Source organism: Lampris incognitus, chromosome 2 (assembly GCF_029633865.1).
Source record: "Lampris incognitus isolate fLamInc1 chromosome 2, fLamInc1.hap2, whole genome shotgun sequence".
Classification (NCBI taxonomy): Eukaryota; Metazoa; Chordata; class Actinopteri; order Lampriformes; family Lampridae; genus Lampris; species Lampris incognitus.
The window spans coordinates 136,238,124-136,257,379 of NC_079212.1; the positions used below are offsets into that span (position 1 = coordinate 136,238,124).

Genomic DNA, 19,256 nt, shown 5'->3' on the forward strand with positions numbered 1-19,256 from the left:
CCTTTTAACATGGGGGGTGCAGAAAGACTCGGAGCAACGCCCAAAAACAGCCATTCATATCAGCAAATAACTTTCTTTTTTTATCATTATCCACTTAATTGTCAAGCAATATTATGAAAGTTGCTACACTGTTCAGAGGTAGCCATTCCCCTTCATTTGTGTAAAATAACTGCCATTGCGATGTGTTCACTGAAATATTCATGAGTTTGAGGGCACCCTCATATGATGTTATATTCCTGAATGCTGAAAAATGCTTTGAGGCAGCGTTGCTAACTTGACAGCTAAAACTCAACAAACATCCATTAATTTGAAGCTGTTGTAAATGTTAAAGAAGTTACATATATTACTGCATATATATTACTGTCCGGTGCATCAGATCTGTCATAACACATAGTCCTGCTGAGACCGCCTGTATATTTTAATATTCATTACCGTCACGACCAGTCTGCGTCAGTTAGCTGTAATGCTAGTACTGTCACACGTTAAATCATGTTCACATTGGGCAGTTAAAAGTCAGGTTGACAAAAGAAACAACAAAAACTAAAACTGAATACCGGTTAATAGGAGTTCTAGTGATTCCGAGGCTGAAATTTATTTGGGGATATTTCAGCGCTTTGAAATAAATGATTTTAGCATTTTAGCCCAATAGACTCCAAATTATTCTGCGGGAGTCTGCACGCAGGTTCAGGTTCAATATGACGCTACGGAAGCTGACTGGCTATTCCCAGAGAGACTATCACAGTAAAAATAAATAAATAAACAAACTAAAACTTGTTGAAATTCTCTCACTTCATTCCAAAACACTCTCTTTATGCCTTCCCTTTGTAGACCTACACTATTGAACACTGCGGCTGTCCGGACGGTGGCTCAACACAGAGAGCAGAGGACCCATCCAGATGAAACACGCCACCTCTAAAACGAAAGACTGATTAGAGAGTGGCTACGCGGGAACGGCAACCTGTCTTCGTGCGAGGATCCTCGGAGAGAATGTGGGGGTCTCTCACAGTGTTGAGGGCCTCTTCTTCTATTAGCAGCCCTGTAAAGCGCAATGGCGGTACACTGGCTAACAACCACGCCTGGGTGAATAATAAGCACGCAGACAATTAGGACAGGTTTCTAACTGACAGTCTCTTTGGTGTCTGAGAGCTAGTTGTGCCATGGCAACCAGATGAAATGCTCAATTAGTCACTTTCTTGAGGATGCGACAAGCAAGCCTCAGTATTCTAATGAATAAACATGAGCAGAGCTTGTGGATTAGCATGTCATTCAACAACACTAATATGTGTCAATACTAACACCACCCCCATTACCTCTAATAGGATATTTCTGAGGGACCTGCCAGAGGGATTCTTTTTTTGGGGGGGGGGGGGGGGTCATCTGTCACTTGAAGGAATAGAGATTTGCTTCCCAGAGAAGATCTTTACTATGTTAGCATGCACTATGAGGTATGAAGACGTTCTTGCTGTTAAGATGGTGCACCTAACACACCGGCAATCCTACCACATATCGCCTCCTGTAGCGAATTCAGGGGGATGCCAGGAATCCGCCGCAGCCGGGACGTGAACCCGGGTCTCTTGCACCATGGGCGACTGCACTAACCAGTCAACTAAAGGGTCTGACCCATTAGCCAAGGGCTAGCGAATCTAGTCATCCGTGGTCGTTACACTACCCCCCTCCTTCGGGAAGCGCGTCCCCTCGCTTCAGCATATATGCTCCCCCATGCCTCTGGGCACACGTGCTTCCGATGGCCTCACGGTCTAACCATCCCACTTCTGCCACCAATGTAGTGAATTTAGGGGGATGCTGGGAATCCGCTGGAGCCTGCATGTGAACCCGGGTCGCCCGACTACGCTAACCAGTCGACTAAAGGGTCTGCCCCGTTAGCCAAGGGCTAGCGAGTCTAGTCATCTGTGGTCGTTACACACTGTCAGGCAAAAACCATGACGCTATACTATTTCACCATTTTACATCTTCACATGCTTTGTTCAACAATAGGAACAATAAATTGTTCACGAGCCTTAAAGGGGTACGTATACATCCGGCTTTTATAATAATAAGAAACTTGCCAAGTTTGTAGGTTTTCCCCGGACAGCAATATATGTACTTTGGCAAAACTACACCTAGCTAATAAAAGCCTATGCGTATATAGACACAAAGTGAAACAAAAACTGAAGAAAATTGCCTTTCATTTTTGCACTGACAGATACACCATGTTGAATTAACATGGACAATGTTTACCTGATCAGGACAGGTCCAGAAATGACAAAGAAAAAAAAATGCTGAAGCCATCAGAAGCACTTAACCAGAATATGTTTTCTGTAGTGAAGTACAAGTTCTGATGTGTGTGTGTGTGTGTGTAATGTACTGTAATATAATCTTACAAAGGAAATGCCAAGCTCGACCACCAGGGAAAACACCATGTCTCATAAGAGGAAATGTTACTGTATGTTACGCAATGAAATGTCCTCTCCCTTTGTCAATATTAGCATAAGCCACTTGATGCTGGCGTTTGCCAAGCCGCATCTGTCTGAGAAGATCCCCAGCTGGTCTCACATGAATTATAAATGTATTTCTGGGCGAATACATAAAACTGTAAGTCAGTCAAAGTTCTTCTCTTGTGTTTGTAATAAGTAAAAATAAACATACTACAGTTCTCTTAACCCAGGTTGCATTTTGGGATTCAATAAATCAAGGACTGATTGAAACCGGAAGAGATGTTCAGAATTCCCGGTGAATTCCACGATTCTCAGCCGGTGTGACACAAATCAAGAGCGTTTAAGATGAGATAACAAACGAGCGCAGCGAGGGGCCCACTGATGCTATTATTCCCAGCTGTGCCATGAGCTCTCATGCGGTTGAACCCCAGAAAGGGAGACATGGTCTCTGGCCCGGGTAAACGACGAGGGGGTGACAGAGGGGAGGGTGAAGTGAGCGGTGTACTGACTCGTCGTGAACGATGGTCGGCCCATCGCGAGTCGCAGCCTCCTCTTTGATGATGTTGATGAGCTCAAAGGTACTGCTGATGGGCGCGTCAGGGTTTGGCCACTTGGGGCACTGAAAGTGACGCACCTCCAACACATAGTCATCCTGGTGGGGAGAGAGAGAGAGAGATTGTTAGTTACTACTACTAATGAGTACTTTTTATTTTTACACTCAGCCCCACCACTGCCACACACACACACACCATCTGTTTCCTGATATTTGTGTTCAAGTTTGCACTGAATTGATGTGTCATGACCAAGTGGCCATGTTTGTGAGTACTTGTATGTTCTTAGTTTGTGTGGGAATACATGTGAATATAAATTGTTATATACAAAAAAACAAAACACCCACAGACTCTAAACAAACCATTTCAGATATACGCACACATACACAATCTCGCTGTCTCTTTCTCTCTCTATACTGAACACATACAAAGAGACATATGCCCAGCCAAACCTGTGTGGCCTCCAGAATGAAGTCGTGGATGCTGATCTGCTCCTCGTTGGACAGACACAGTCGATCTTTACTGATGAGGGTGACGGTGAAGGCCTCACAATTCATGGCCTCCTCCCTGCTAGGCCAGTATACAAACTCATCCTCTGCCTGAAAGAGCCAAGAGAGTCATAAAAACGTTTGTCAGGGAGTGTGTGTGTGTTCTCGCTCAGCTATATTCGTGAGGACCAGTTTGAGTTTTTAACCAAAAGAGTGAGGACATTACAAAGTTATTACACTTTGGCCGATTTAGGCTTAAGGTTAGGCAGTCCTGGTGGTTAGGCTTAGGGGCTAGGCAATTAATGTAGTCAATGTGGGTCCTAACAAGTACCGAAAAACAAATGTGAGTTTGTGTGTGCGTGTGTGTGCGCGTTGCCTACCAGTCCATGGTTGGCAGGCAGCATGACAATGATCTGTGCGTTGTGGTCCCAGATCATTCTCCAGAAGTCTTTGGTGGTGTGAGGCAGGGGGTGCTGGGTAATGATGAACTCATTGCTCCGGTAGTAACCCTGCAGGGTCACAGCAACAGGTCAATATGAACGTTAGCTCGACGTCTGACAAGTGAACTTTACATCCATATTTACACAAGACTCACTTTTGAACTTGATTGTGCTCACTTACGTGCACTTTCAATGTGAAAATCTTACTGTAAAATGCTGCTATTAGCTGCTGATGTGCTCGCTATTCATCATGATAAGTACATTTGGACTTTACTTGGGTTGTAAGGGGCTAAAGAAACATCATATTAAAGCTTTACACAGGCAAAGAGGAAACAGTGGTGTTGCTCTTTGCATAATATCGCTGCCTTCCTAGACAGTCTTCTTCGCGTTTTTCTTTTTTCTTTGGATTTCTTCCCCCTTTTTCTCTCCAGTTGTACTTGGCCAATTACCCCACTCTTCCGAGCCGTCCCGGTCGCTGCTCCACCCCCTCTGTCGATCCGGGGAGGACTGCAGACTACCACATGCCTCCTCCCATACATGTGGAGTCGCCAGCCGCTTCTTTTCACCTGACTGAGGCGTTTCACCAGGGGGACGTAGCGCGTGGGAGGATCACGCTATTTACCCTAGTTCCCCTCCCCCCCGAACAGGCACCCCGACCGACCAGAGGAGGCGCTAGTGCAGCGGCCAGGACACAGACCCACATCCGGTTTCCCACCCGCAGACACAGCCAATTGTGTCTGTAGGGACGCCCGACCAAGCCGGAGGTAACACGGGAATTCGAACCGGCGACCCCCGTGTTGACAGGCAATGGAATAGACCACCACGCCACCCGGATGCCCCGACAGTCTTCTTAATAGTTTACTTATTTTTGACTACTGTTATTTTACTTGACGCAAATGAAATAAAGGGACACAAAATCATGAAGCCAATGACAACACAGCAACATTTTCATGCACAGCAAACAGCATATTACTTTTCCCTGACTCGTATTGCAGGACTGTAATGTAGGAAAAACAGCAAAGTGCCTCCAGTGAGAACTTTGTATGAAACTGTACGTTAAAACTTGATGGTAAATTTGACTGAATGTATTTTGACCTGCCGTAACCCTGAGAGACTAAGTCAATGACTGACAGACAAGATGTGGCGAGGCTGACCATGATGTAAGAGGCGTTGATGTAATCTGTGCCTTTTATGCCGGGCAAAGGTGCCAGTCCCACCCGTGCACGCTCCGCTAGGACAGAAACAAAGGGAGAGCGAGAAACTGAATAATCACTATAAGACAGAAACAAACATTTAAAAGTAAACACCCACATGCTGCTGATTGGCAAAATGTGAGGACAATGTTGGCATGTACGGGTCATTTCAGAGCCATAGAAAGGTTACACAGAACAAAAGAACGAAAAGGGTAAGCAAAATATATTTGATATTTTACCGTGCTATTGAATACATACACAATTAACTTAATTGGTGAATATTTGCAAAGTTAACTCAAACCTCTTCCACTTATTCCAACTGTCTGCTTTGAGTTAGAGTCCGTTTTTGTTTACTGTTGCTGCAGAAAGTTCAACTCCATGTTTACATTATAAAATGCAAAATCATTGTGAGACTTACATGGCACAACCGAGGAATTTCGATTTTTCTCTTTGTTGCACTCTTTCTGAGCATTGAAGCATTCCACGAATCTCGCATTGCATTGTGTTACCAACTGCAAAAAGAAAAGACATAGCGGTGAGGGAAAGAGAGAGCTACAAACCGTTTACAAACTGTTTATCATTTATCATTCCATCCTTTGGATGAAAGATAAATGAGAAACAGTTTGAATCATCTGAATTATTTATGATATTTGAATTGATGCCTAACTGTTACAAACTTCTGACCTTTAATATTCTCAGGGTCTTCTCTGCAGAAAGTTTGCATGCTCAAGAATGACTTTGAACGGTACCATTTGCATAAAACTGCCAAAACTAACTAACATAATTACTAACATGGTGCACAGAGGATTACATCTCTCAAATTAGCAAATAAAATACAAGCCCTGTCTATTTTTGCATGTTTGTCTTGATGAATTCTTACCATCTGGTATCACCAACAGTACATAACATTGGGAGGAGATTATGTAAATATATTATTTTGTATGTGTAATGTAATATGCCAAGTTGTTGGCTTTCTTCATGTTAAAATGAATTTATATGGAAAGTAGGTATTATGCAGACCTCGATTCAGAGCTGACAGCCCTGATAGCGAGGACACATCAGCAAAATCAGATCAAAATGCAACATGAGCCAGTGTTTCTGTTCATTGGCCTTTCCCTTGTATCATCTTTTCATTTCATCTGTCATTCTTTACATGTCCATGACAGGCAAGCTATATATAATTGACTTTCTCACTGATCACGTCCATTGCAGTTTTTTACCCCTGTATTCCTCTATCCTCTTTTCCCCTCTATTTCTCTACTCTAAACCACCTATTTTTTCCCAAGCTTACCACAGCTGGAAGCAATCTAAACATGCAAATCCCTCATTTGAATATGTTGTTTTGCAAATATTACCATTCATGTAATTGATCTCAGAAAATCACCTGCACTGGAAAATAAAACACCACATGCAGTAAAGTAGGTTTTTCCATGTATGGGGCTAAATGTGGCAGCCTGCCCTCTCTGGTCTATGTGCTTTTTCCTGCTGTTTGTCATTCTGTAAAAATACTGTTGTTTCACACAAAGTTCTCCTGTATTTGCGTGGGTGTCCTCCAGATGCTCAGGTTTCCTCTCACTGCCCAAACTTGTGCATGTTAGGGGAACTGGAGACTAAATTGCCCAGACCTATGCATGGGAATGATAATAATTACGTTGTCTGTGTGCTGGCCCCATGATGGTCTAATGATCTAATCAGATTATCTTCTTGCTCCAACCTATAGTATGCTGGAATTGGCCCTGGCCTCCCTTGCGGCCGGGTAAAGAAAACCTACCCATTAAATGGATAAAAAAAATTTTTTTTTGGATGAAATGGATGGCTGTCTGTTGTTCTTTTGCAGTGAGATGGCTAGACAGATGGGTGGACTGACATTATATTACAGCTGGAGGAGGCTGCCCTAGTTGACTTTGCTGGTCATCTCTCCTATGCCTTCCTTCTACTTAAAACTTTAGTTCTATTTTGATTTTTTTTTTACACAAAACTATGCTTACATTAAATTCCACCAAACATTGCTGATATTTCTGATGTTATAATTCACTTAACCTATCCCTTAAAGCATGTTTCGACATTCATTGTTAAATTTAAGAACAGGCAAAAGCTATTGTAAGTATGTGCGTTGCATAGTGATGACACTTTAGCTTCAGACAAACAAGTAGCTACAGCAGGGGTTGGTGTCGGGGTGGAAGAAAATAGAAACGGCGTGAGTTTGTTAATTTATTTAGTCTGTAATGGACACATGAAAGCAGATAGGAATTCTTTAGCGTGTGTTGAGAAAGTCGAACTGGCTTGGTAGCATGTTTATGTTTTTACTAAATGAACAAAACTGCACAACGGGGACGGTGATAACATATTTTCTGTCCGTTGATTTTCATATGAACAAGTGGATCAGTCTGACAGCCAGCCTGACTGGATACGGATCCAGTATCCTGTGGCTGTAGGGCCGGTGGCTGTAGGGCCGGTGGCTGTAGGGCCGGTAGCTGAGCTAACTGATTTCTAGAGGGCTTTCTTTCCGTTAGCCACCGTAGCTAACGGGAAGAAAGCCCTCTAGAAATCGAAAGACAAGTTAATTCAGGTAGGACACTCAATGCAACTAAAATATAGCGCACGCTATGTAGTGTGTCATCAGAACTGCCTGTGCAATATTCCACATTTGTCATATAGCGATGAATAGAAAGAGGCTACCAGGAAAAAACAAAGGCGCCATCCTCTTTTTTTCAGTTTCCCCCCTTTTCTCCCCAATTGTATCTGGCCAATTACCCCGCTCTCTTTAAGCCGTCCCGGTCGCTGCTACACCCCCTCTCTGCCGACCCGGGGGGGGGGGGGCGCCCAGACCGACCAGAGGAGGCGCTAGTGCAGCGACTAATACCCACGTCCGACTTCCCACCTGCAGACACGGCCATTTGTGTCTGTAAGGACGTCCGACCAAAACGCAAAAACAAAACAAAAAAACGCGCCATCCTCTTCCTATTTTAGTTGCATAATGGTTGACGCACTTCCTTTGTGCTGTAAATTGAGCCTTCATTTTCCCGCGAGATCGTGCCCGGTGACAAGACAGAATTGCTTAGTGAAAGCGATGTTTATAGAGAACCAATCTAAATGCCGATGGTGTCATTATTTCATAAGGATAAGTTAAAGCAAAAAAAGTTGTCAATTTCCACTTTAAGCACCAACGGCAAGTAAACACCAAGATTTCTTCATTCATTAATTGATGTACTTGTTATCCACGGTTGAATCAGGTATGGACAATAACCTAACTGGCTAACATCTATGGCAGTATTTCCCAACCCAGTCCTCAAGGAACCCCTATCCTGCAGATTTTCTTTGCAACCCTCAGTAGGTACCTGTTTGTAGTTATTCAACCAATCAGCAAGGAATTATGTCAGCTGTTGCACACCTTGCATAATTAAATGCTGTGAGATGATTGGTTGAGTAAGTACAAGCAGGGCTACCTATGCAGAGTTACAGTGAAAATCTTCAGGATAGGGGTTCCTTGAGGACTGCGTTGGGAAACGCTGATCTATGGATAACAACATGGGAATCAACTATTGTTCCACCGACCCATTAGTCCGAAACCCCGATAGTCCGAAAAATGTCCTAATGGACCGAAAGCCCATTTGTCCGACAGCCCGTTATCCCGAAAACAAAAGCCCACTGCTCTGAAGGCCCATTGTTCCGGAAATACACTTTCCCTGCAGTTTTTTTTTTTTTTGCCCTTAATATCTTGACGTAAAACATGGAAGATACCGTTGACTACTAATTCACATGAATAGGATGTTTCTAACGTTAAAAGCACTTGTGAGAATGTCATCTCTACTTCATCAGAAATATCAACGTTCTTGTATTTACCTCTGGGGCAGTTCAGATCAGTGATTCACAACGAGACTGGATGCAGTTTGCAACGTGCAGTGTTGTACCGAACTCTTGTTTTCCGTTGAGATCTGTTTCTCAATATGGAAACAGGTTAGCTATCGGTTACGATTAGGTTAACATAAGTGTTAGGTTGACGTTGAGGTTAGGTTAATGTTAGGTTAAGGTTAATCAAGCGTCCCGGCGTTGTATTGAACTTTGGCTTGGGGGAAACGCATTTCGACGGGGAAACCGAGTTCAATACAACACCGGCAGTCACTGAACTAACAACTGCAGGGAAAGTGTGTATTTTTGGAGCAACTGGCCTTCGGAGCAACGAGCGTTTGTTTTCAGGATAAAAGGCTGTCGGACAAATGGGCTTTCGGACTATTGGGGTTTCGGAATAATGGGCCGTCGGAACAATGGCATGGCACCAACAACATTAGATGGAAAGCAGGGAGCCACCGTAGGCAAATTGCCCACAGGGAGAAACTGTGACCTTCACAAAGAGGATCTGGGATTGAGCCCAGGACTCGCTTACTGTGAGGCATCATCGCTAACTACCGAGCCTTTGTGCTGCCTCCAACCGAGAATACTTAATAGTAACATTAAACTAAACTTGAACTTTACTGAAAAGTGATACATGCTTAAAGTTGATGCTAAAATTTGTACCTTATCTACTTCATTTGTTTCCTCTTGGCCCTATCTGAACTGGCAAATGAGCAATGACTTCCTAGCACGGGGTGCTGTAAATTCATTTAATCAGACAAATCAAACTTGATTCTTAAATTCACAGCATGTCTTGACTGTAGAGTGAAACTGGATGTGAAACAGAAGTCAATTATTCTGACGTAGTGGATGGCAGAATGCAGTTATTGATTAACAGGAACCAATTACTCGAGTTGAAATTTGATTAAGTCTCTATGCGTCTGAGGATTGTGCATGCTTGCTCCTTTTGGAAGCTTGAGGTTTTTTTTTTTTTTTTTTTTAAAGACATTCACAATCCTTTAACAAAAGACTGACATGGCATGATCTCTCCATGAATACTAAATGGCTTGTTTTTTCTCATCCTGTACCCGGAGTCCATGTAAGCTACATGGCTTTTGTTTCACAGTGTGGAGCAGCACATCAATTCAAAAAATACGGCAAAACAAAGTCCCTGAAACAGTTGGCCATGTTAAAACGAAAACATGCCTAACATGATTAGTGACACCTGTTTGGATCTGTGCATGTGTATTTTTGTCTGCATGTATGAATGTGTTTGCATAAAAAGTCAAGTATCTGATGCAAACGAACTGTTTCCACAAACACAAGGTAAATACCACAGAATGCTTTTACCTGGAAAGGAAAAAAGAATTTGAAATCCCGACTGCACTTTGTGGTACAAATCACAAAAGCTAAGAACGATATGTTGCTGCTAAGTTGAGAAATGTCTGCAAAGGAAAACAAAAAAGACATTTCTAGCAAAAGCAGCAAAAAAAAGGCTATTTCAATTTGAATTATTTTTGCTAGATTACCTCAAATCCTTCTTCAGGGCATACATATATGGCTAGGCCAAAGATTTGTTTCTTACACACTGCCTAAATCTAGCCCAAAGCTCGAGGCTCATTGCAATGTCTGATCAAATAACGAGAGCCAAATTGAATCCCTGTGTGTGGTCAAGACCCCCCCCCCCCAACAGACACACACACACACCCTCCAACATGATGATGGGGTGCCTCTTGTTGCTGTAGCTATGGCGGCTGTTTTGAACACCCCAGTTAAAAAGGCCATTTAAGAAAGCGATTTCTTCTTCCTTTACATCTCTTGGTATTCTAATTCCTTTTTCTAGGCCTTGGCCAGTGTCCAAGAGAGACCAAGTAGGACAGTTTGCAGGTTTCCCACAGAAAAAAAATATATATAAAAAAAACTTGAAAAGAAGAATTGTGGCAAGGAGGGGAGACCAAGAGAGCGGATGAGAGGGGTAAAAATGTGAATAAGAAGGAGACTACATGAAGAAAGTGAGAAAACGGGAAAACAAGGACAGGCCAACTGAGAAAGTAAGAGCCTGAAAACACAAAATAAGAAAACACTCTTTTTTCTGGGCTTAGATTTTCTAAACAGTTCAGTGAAAACACAACAGAAAGAGGAGTGAGAACAGTGACAGCACGGGAAAAAAGCTGCTTTCATACCCAAATGTTTACACTTCTCGAGGGTTTTCCCTGTCAGCGCCATATGTATTTTTTTGTGCGAGTAAACTTGTATTATCAGTGATACCTCAGTAACACCAGAGGCCCCTTTTTCCCCAACTAATGCTATTGATATGGTGCTATTGTTTTGTTCCTTGCACCTCATGATGTCAGTGAAACATAACTATCAAGGTTTTCCTCACTGAATACACAGAATACTTCTGCTGTGGGTATAAAAATGGAAATTGAAGCCCAGCAGTCCACAGCACTAAAGAGGCACCTTTAAGTCCACTCACCTTGAACTGTTTGTCTAGGCGTGTCCTGCAACTACGCCCTGGCTTCAGGATGCTGTTGACGTAGCTGTGTAGCTGATCTGCTGCTACCTCTGTCTCCTTTCCCTGAATGGCCTCCATCAGGGCATCATGGATGAAAATGTACTGCTCCTGGATGAGTCGATCAACACACAGACAACATAAGGCATGCACCTGCCCCTTCTTTTGAAAAGGTACTAGACACAGTATTCAGCTTTAAATGACACAAGCGGAAGGTATCACTGTTGCGACTATTGCCATTAGCCGCTGACATGGGCTGAATATCATTTTAGGCCAACACCCCCAATCCACCCCCGAAATAGATGGAACAGAAATCAGCAGAGCTGCAAAAGACATGCAATCTATATTATAGATGGTACCCAGAAGAACCAGACACCTAAGAGGCTACTCGATGAATTTGCATGTTACAGCTTGATTTAGTCCGTGAAGACGGATGCAAAACCATTATTGTAGGTTCATGCCAATATGATTTTTAAAGTGCAATCTCTGTTATGAGATGACTGCTAACATGGTAGGGAAAAAAAATCCCAAAAGGAATGTGTTTTTGTAATCTCGGTGCCTCACAAAATAGTCCTTTTTGTGAGAGAAACGGTGATCTATGCTTTAAAAATATTAGATAATGAGCGACGGCTGAATTTCGATTTGCTCTTTTGAAAACGATTTGTTTGGATGTGAACACAGATATATTGCACATAAACACACACAGGAATAAAAATATACCTACCTCAGTCTGGACGAGATAGTTGCGCTGGGTGCGGATGTGTTTGAGGAAGCCGAGAGCGTTGACTGTGCCCTTGTCTTTGATCTGCTGCAGCATGCTGTCAATGACGATGTATGTCCCCGTCCGACCCACTCCAGCACTGCAACACACAACACCAGAAGCATGCAAAAAGCTTGTCAAGCTACTGAGATGTTTACTTCTTTACCTTGTTCTGTCACGCATGCATATAACATTCAAAACTCATTGCAGCATATACTGCCAGTGATATAAGTGCCACTTATATCAAGAGCTCAGATTAAATAAGTTTGAGTACCTCTTGGGAGGATTGTAAACTCATTTATAGCTGGATTAAGGGGAAGGTTCATTTGGCTATTGACTGGGTAGACGTATTCATTAGAAAGGAACCATTGACGCTCAATGAGGTTTGCCATTGGGAACGACCCAATAATAGCCCTCGAAGGTTTATCATTGTGAACCAACCAAAATGTCTATTAAAATAATCAGTCTTGCCAGTTCCAGTTTATACATGCTAATTGGTATGCATTTGGAGTTCAGTTTCTTAACAATGGTTAGTCCTTTACCTGTACCAGTACATTCGTACAAACACACAATCACAGAAACAATGTACATGCATGCCAGTCACCCATGTCTATGTACAAGTTAAATACAGTCTTCAAGAACTACTACCCTGTTACTTGCTCTAAGCACTTATTGTATTCACGCATTGGAAAAAAAAAATCTTTCTTGCGCTTTGACTTTAACACTGGTTTTGCTCTTAGATGTTTGTTTAGAAAGAAGATGCACTTATGACCTCTGATGACTAGTAGTTCTCCTGATTTCCTATGTTAAATGCACTTATTGTAAGTCGCTTTGGATAAAAGCATCGGCTAAATGACTGTAATGTCATGTAATGTACAAGCTCACAAAGACACAAAAATGTCTGTATTGAAATGGTAGTAAGGAACATGATGAGGTGAATTGGTTCTACATCTTATTATCACACTCTGCAGTATAAATGACAGCAGGAAGCCTCACACAAAAGCTTCTTGACCTAACCCTCGTCTTCTAGACTGGAGTAGCCAAGGGGCAAGTAATCATCTTGCAAAAACACGAAACTGTAGCTAAAACATCAAGGAATGGTCAGCGAGCCGAATAATTTGCTTATGCAGTCTCAAGCTAACTCATGCAAGAATTCTCATGAATATTCAATATCAACATCAGACATCACTAGAATTTAGAAGTACCTGTTAACAAAAAAACATATTCCAAGTACGTGTTGGTCTGACCATCTTCTCAGTTGCCTATCAAGAAGTCTAACATGAATTTGTGACAGTGAAGAAAAATAAGTTGTGCTTCACAGTTTTTAGTTGGGTCCTCAGCCTCAAATTTTTTTTTAAAAATTTGACACCCCCCCCTCCCCCTTTCTCCCCAATTGTATCCGGCCAATTACCCCACTCCTCTGAGCCATCCCGGTCACTGCGCCACCCCCTCTGTCAATCTGGGGAGCGCTGCAGACTACCACATGCCTCCTCCGATACATGTGGAGTCGCCAGCTGCTTCTTTTCACCTGACAGTGAGGAATTTCACCAGGGGGACGTAGCGCGTGGGAGGTTCCCGCTATTCCTCCCAGTTCCCCCTCCCCCCTGAACAGGTGCCCCGACCGACCAGAGTAGGTACTAGTGCCGCGACCCGGACACATACCCACATCCAGCTTCCCACCGGCAGACACGGCCAATTGTGTCTGTAGGGATGCCCTACCAAGCCGGAGGTTACAAGGGGATTCAAACCGGTGATCCCTGTGTTGGTAGGCAATGGAATAGACCATTATGCTACCCGGATGCCCCCTCTCAGCCTCAAAAATGAGTAGCATAATCACTGATGAAGAGGTCTCACACATCAGCATGTGACCAGAATGGTTTTAGAGGAAATATGAATTAAAAACCAAATGAATACCCAGGGGTGATCATTTTTTCCATTGATGGAGTGCCATCTTCCCTCTCTTCTTCTTCAGGGATTATTCTATGAATGTGTGAATGTGTGAAACTTATTGTTTACTAGTCAAAAGAAAAAAAAAGCCATCAAGTCTGCTGAAATGAAAGTTTAGCGAAGACAAAAAGTAGGCAGAACTGAAACCTCCCTCTTTGACTGTGTACTTTTGGCTCATACTGATTTCCCAGTGGACTACACTCCGTAGTAAATTACTATTCAGCCTTCCAAAGTCACAAAATGTAAAGTTTATGAGTTAAATTCTTTTGGAAATGGGGAAAGTTTGAGTCAAAGTTAGAGTCAAAAATACCTCTTTTCCTTCACAAAGCTGTAAAGTCTGACCTTGTATGCCACTTGGAAGCAATAAAACACTGACAGTTGTTTTTCAGCATTGTCTGACTGTAAATTGTCAGTCTTGTACGTATTCTGGATTCCCTTACAAGGGCCATTACAGCCATATGGTGATTTACCCCAAATGGCTCAATCAAAATCAACTAGCTGTAGCCAAACTTCCCATACCCTACTACAACTACCCTGGTCATTTGGCCTCACTCCAGCCCCGCTGACTAGATCTTGGATTTAAGGACTACTCCTTTTTATTCATTATTTTTGTTAGTTTTGCTGACATGTTGGCTTAGTGGTTAGCCCTGTTGCCTCACAGACAGAGGAACCTGGGGCTTCATTTATAAAATTTTCTTATGCACAAATTTGTTCTCACACACTCATAGGATCCGCAATGGCCATTATTAGATGCTAGAAAATAAAAGATATGCACATCATATCTGGCTTTACTGACACACAAAAGCCTGCATCGATTTGTTTTTTTTTGATGATTCCTTCCTAACTTTTGCCTGATATATGCCATCTGAATTGATGTAGCCATATCCTAAACATTAAACTTGGTGAATCGGGCAATGGTCACATCCCTGAAATATGGATGGATGGATGGATTGATGGGTATAGACAATGGATGGATGGAGGGTTTTGCTGACACACAAAAAGAGAGCTGTAGGGAAGAGTTACCTGCAATGAACAAGCATGGGGCCCATGCTTGGTGTCTGGGCAGCTGAGGACCTGCGAATGAATGTGAGGACAGGTAGGGTGTACTCTGGAACACCCATGTCTGGCCACTGGGTATAATGGTATTGAAGCACTGTCCGCTCACTCTGAGCCCTCCCCTTAGGGTTGCCCTTTGAACCCTGGATTGAGAGAAAGAATGGAAAGGAAGACAGGTTCGTTGGGTTGGGGGGGGGATAAAGAGGATTGTTCGAGGCACAATAAAAAAGAAGAACAAAGATAATACAACACAGTGATTGAGCCAATTTTAAACATTTACACTCGTGAACAAGTAATTTAAACACATAAATCCTTGCTATGCGGGTAGGGAGTCCAGGCCACTCACGGTCTCACCTTTTTGACTTTGCTGTTACGCAGGGTGAAGCGGCGGACAGTGTAGCAGGCGTGTACTTTGGTGCTTTTCAGTGTGACCACCATATTGCCATACTCTTCACTGTTCTCTGTAGGCCAGTATTGATCGCATTTTCTCTGTTGGACACAAACACACATGGTATTTTATCTGCTGTGTGTGCGTTTGTTCAGAAGTCTCCAATCACATCAAAAGTATTCTCTATGACATTATGTGAAGTTGTATGGCGGGGGGGGGGTTGCATGAATCTAGCACATACTCTTCCTTTCTCCACCAAGTTGGTGATCATGACAATAATGCCGGTGTTTTGTTCCCACACCATCCTCCAGAAGTCCTCAAAGGTGGACTTGAGAGGACCCTGGGCAGCAATGTAGGCTTTAGGCTTATTATATCCCTAACAAGAATAGAGAGGAGAGAGAGAATTTTAAAGCAAGTTTTTATTTAACAAAAAAAAACAGACTTGACAGCTTTTTAACAATATGAACACAATAACCTGTCCAATAAATACTTTGTTTTCCATCACAGCACCGATTCACATATCAATTGAGAGAGAGAGAGGGAGAGAGAGAGAGAGAGAGAGAGAAGATATGTTCTACATTTAGGCATTGGAGAAAAAACATGTTTGGCCATCTTTTAATAAAAATTAATTCTCTCACACACACACACACACACACACACACACACACACGGAACAAAGAATAAACAATAAACAGACAAACAGGCCCAGAGGAGCCACTTACATCCACATAGTTGGCATTGATGTAGTCAGTGTGTTTGGAGTCTTTTCCAGCCTGGGGCCGCAGCTTCACCCTGCTGTGGTCATCTGAGGGAGGGACACATGGGCTATCTGAGTAATGTACATACTTGTACCCATGACTGAATATCTGTAACTATGACTGATGGTCCCTTATCCAAAATCTCTACAATGAAGCTGACGAGTAAAATAGCATAACCAATATGCACAATGGCAAAAAACTAAGATAAAACCCAAGAAAAAAAACAACAACAACCCAGAATTATCCTTTAAGGCTCAGTGGTGTGGCCCTCAGCGCTCAGTAGTGTGGCCCTCAGCCAATGAGCCGGCCAACTGACCTGCCAACTGGGCAGCTGGATAGCAATAGAGCTAACTAGCCAACCAGGCATCTAGCCATTCAACCATCGAACCCGGAAAGTAGCCCTACTCAACCGGCCAGTGTTGCACACTTGATAATGCAATGTGTGTACTGAATACTGTCAAAGTCTTTACTCAAGGGCAGTGTCTGTAAGTGTGCCAAGTGTGCCAGGGAAGAGGAAAAGAGGCAGGCCAAAGAGGAGGTTCATGGATGTGGTGAGGGAGGACATGCAGGTGGCTGGTGTGACAGAGGAAAATGCAGAGGACGGGAAGAGATGGAAACGGATGATCCGCTATGGCGACCCCTGATGGGAGCAGCTGAAAGTAGTAGTAGTGTCTTTAAGTGCGCAGTCATGGGATTTTCTGACAATGTACTCACAGGCCACTATGTTGATGTATCTGTTCTTGTGCTTGTTGTCTGGATGGTTGGAGTGCTCCGATGTGATCTTCATGTCTGCAGTACAACGCTGTACCTCCTGGAAAGGGACACACACACACAAACACACAAACAACCCACACACACATACACAATTTTGACATCAATAAATGTCCTTAGACCTGTCAAATAGCTTGTCAGTTCCTTCTGTATTAAACATTTAGTTGTGTGTGTGTGTGTGTGTGTGTGTACAAGACATTAGAGCTATGTGTTGGTTGTGCCTAGTAACCTTTCGCTTGACAATGTGTGTTTGTTCTTGTCCCCGTCTTCTCCATGTAGCTGTCATAACAACCTTCCAGCATCCCGATTCTCACAACTCACACAGTAACGGTGTAATCCTTTAGTTGACTGCTCTCTTTCAATGCATCAGATGACAGAGGAGAGCAGAGTCAAGTGTCTCTCTCATAGTATTCATCTTTTCTGCTGAACAACTACAGTTTACCTTGTAATGTATTTTACTGGTGTACAATCATTCAACAAATAGGGAATAGATGGCGCCGCCATTTGTACTGTCCCCCAAATACCTTCCGAGTACAAGCACATCAAGCTGGCAGTATTTTCACAATGGGTCGGTGAAGCCTTTTTTTAACAGTTGCCTCCCTGCTGGCAAAAGCTGCTAAACTTGTAATACTTGTTGCGGGGGACTTCGAATTCCTCTGTCCTCTGTCTTTCTGGTTTTTCTCTTTGGTAACAGAAATTATCCCCACCTCTATACCTAGCGCTAAGATAAGCGACCACTTTTGCTTTGAATACTGTTTACGCTTTTGACTGCTGGGTATTTGTATTTTCACACTGTTGTTCATAAACAGATGCGTCGGGAAATTACAGGCAACTAGAGCGAATACAGATACAAAGGCATCTCAGGTTTCACCGCGAGGATGTATTTCTTCTGCTTCTTTATCACTTCTTTTCAGTATCTTTTCATTAGTAGACCCCTGTAATGTCACTTACAGTCCTATGAATGGCAAAGAGAGTTTTCCCTAGGCCTGCTAGCCAGTTGTGTATTTATGTTTAATGTCGAGTCCCTGCCAAGCAAACAGCTGTCGGCTGCAAGCTCAGCATAGCAGAGGAGAATCGAAGCCCTGCATTGGCACCTCGTGGCTCTGAAAAAAGCTTGCCCCGCCTTGCTTTGGCGCTATCAAACATGGCTTTGTCACTGCAGTGAGGATGGGGATTTATTTCAGTCTTAGCAGACATGTTCGGGAGATTTCATGGTGTCTGTCTCTGAGGGAAGCAAGTCAGAATATGACGGTGAGAGAGGAAATGGGGACAGACCAGATCTGGTGGCTGGAACGAGAATGGAAGGATACACTTAGGCTGTTAAGCCTCTGGGTCCATCGCCCTGTATTTTCTACCTTCCTCCAAGTAGCTCCAATGTGCTTACAACATTTTAGCTAGTGGCTAAATATGCATTAAATCTGTTCAGATGCAATTTAGCCATGGATATATTGAGCAAGTCACCTCCTCCTTCGTCGTTATTTTTGTTTGAATTGTGCTAGTCCTGTAGCTGGACACTGTACAAATTTAGGAATCCACAGACCAGAATTATCAGCTGCTCGTGCAGTTTTTCTAGCAGGAACTGAGATGTGGGAACCAAAAATTCCTTTGTTGTTTTTGCGTGGAGGGTAGGAAGAGAAACACTTGAATCTGATTGGCTATTGCCAGGTGGTATGTGGCTCATATCGGCCACAAGTTCATTATTTCTCAACTTTTTAAAAGTCACTGCCCCCAAATTTCCTGCATCGCCTTTCAACGTGCCTTTCAGGAGACGGCTGATCAGATTAGATGTGATCAGCAAATGACACCCACGGCGGTGTGTATTCACATATATGCAAACGCATGGACAAATGCACTTGTGCACATACTGTTTTTTGCACATATTCACAATAATAGACTGGCATGCAAACATCTGCAACAAAGACACAGACAGACCTGACAGTCAGAAGTTTCACTAAACTTACATATTAACTTTCCACTCCTGAGAGAACACAGAACATGAAATTGGATCAAAAAATCCATTGTGAGAGCTCTATTACATGATAAGAAAGCAAGTGGTGATAAAGTAATAAAAGATGAAAAAGCCAACAGCCAACCTGGACAATAAATAACGTCAACCCTGGACCCGG

At 43.0% G+C, this 19,256-nt stretch overlaps 1 protein-coding gene across 1 annotated transcript in view; it reads right to left on the minus strand.

Annotated features, from left to right (window-relative positions):
- LOC130107348 (receptor-type tyrosine-protein phosphatase gamma-like) overlaps nt 1-19,256 on the minus strand; it is a 441,957-nt gene that overhangs the window by 4,688 nt on the left and 418,013 nt on the right. The window contains exons 16-27 of the mRNA XM_056273898.1: nt 17,074-17,170; nt 16,324-16,406; nt 15,843-15,977; nt 15,568-15,702; nt 15,181-15,356; nt 12,175-12,310; nt 11,415-11,561; nt 5,526-5,619; nt 5,069-5,145; nt 3,855-3,983; nt 3,439-3,585; nt 2,945-3,087 (exon numbers count right to left, since the gene is read on the minus strand). Of these exons, the coding sequence (XP_056129873.1) occupies nt 2,945-3,087; nt 3,439-3,585; nt 3,855-3,983; nt 5,069-5,145; nt 5,526-5,619; nt 11,415-11,561; nt 12,175-12,310; nt 15,181-15,356; nt 15,568-15,702; nt 15,843-15,977; nt 16,324-16,406; nt 17,074-17,170 (1,499 nt within the window). The remainder of the gene's footprint in view (nt 1-2,944; nt 3,088-3,438; nt 3,586-3,854; nt 3,984-5,068; nt 5,146-5,525; nt 5,620-11,414; nt 11,562-12,174; nt 12,311-15,180; nt 15,357-15,567; nt 15,703-15,842; nt 15,978-16,323; nt 16,407-17,073; nt 17,171-19,256) is intronic.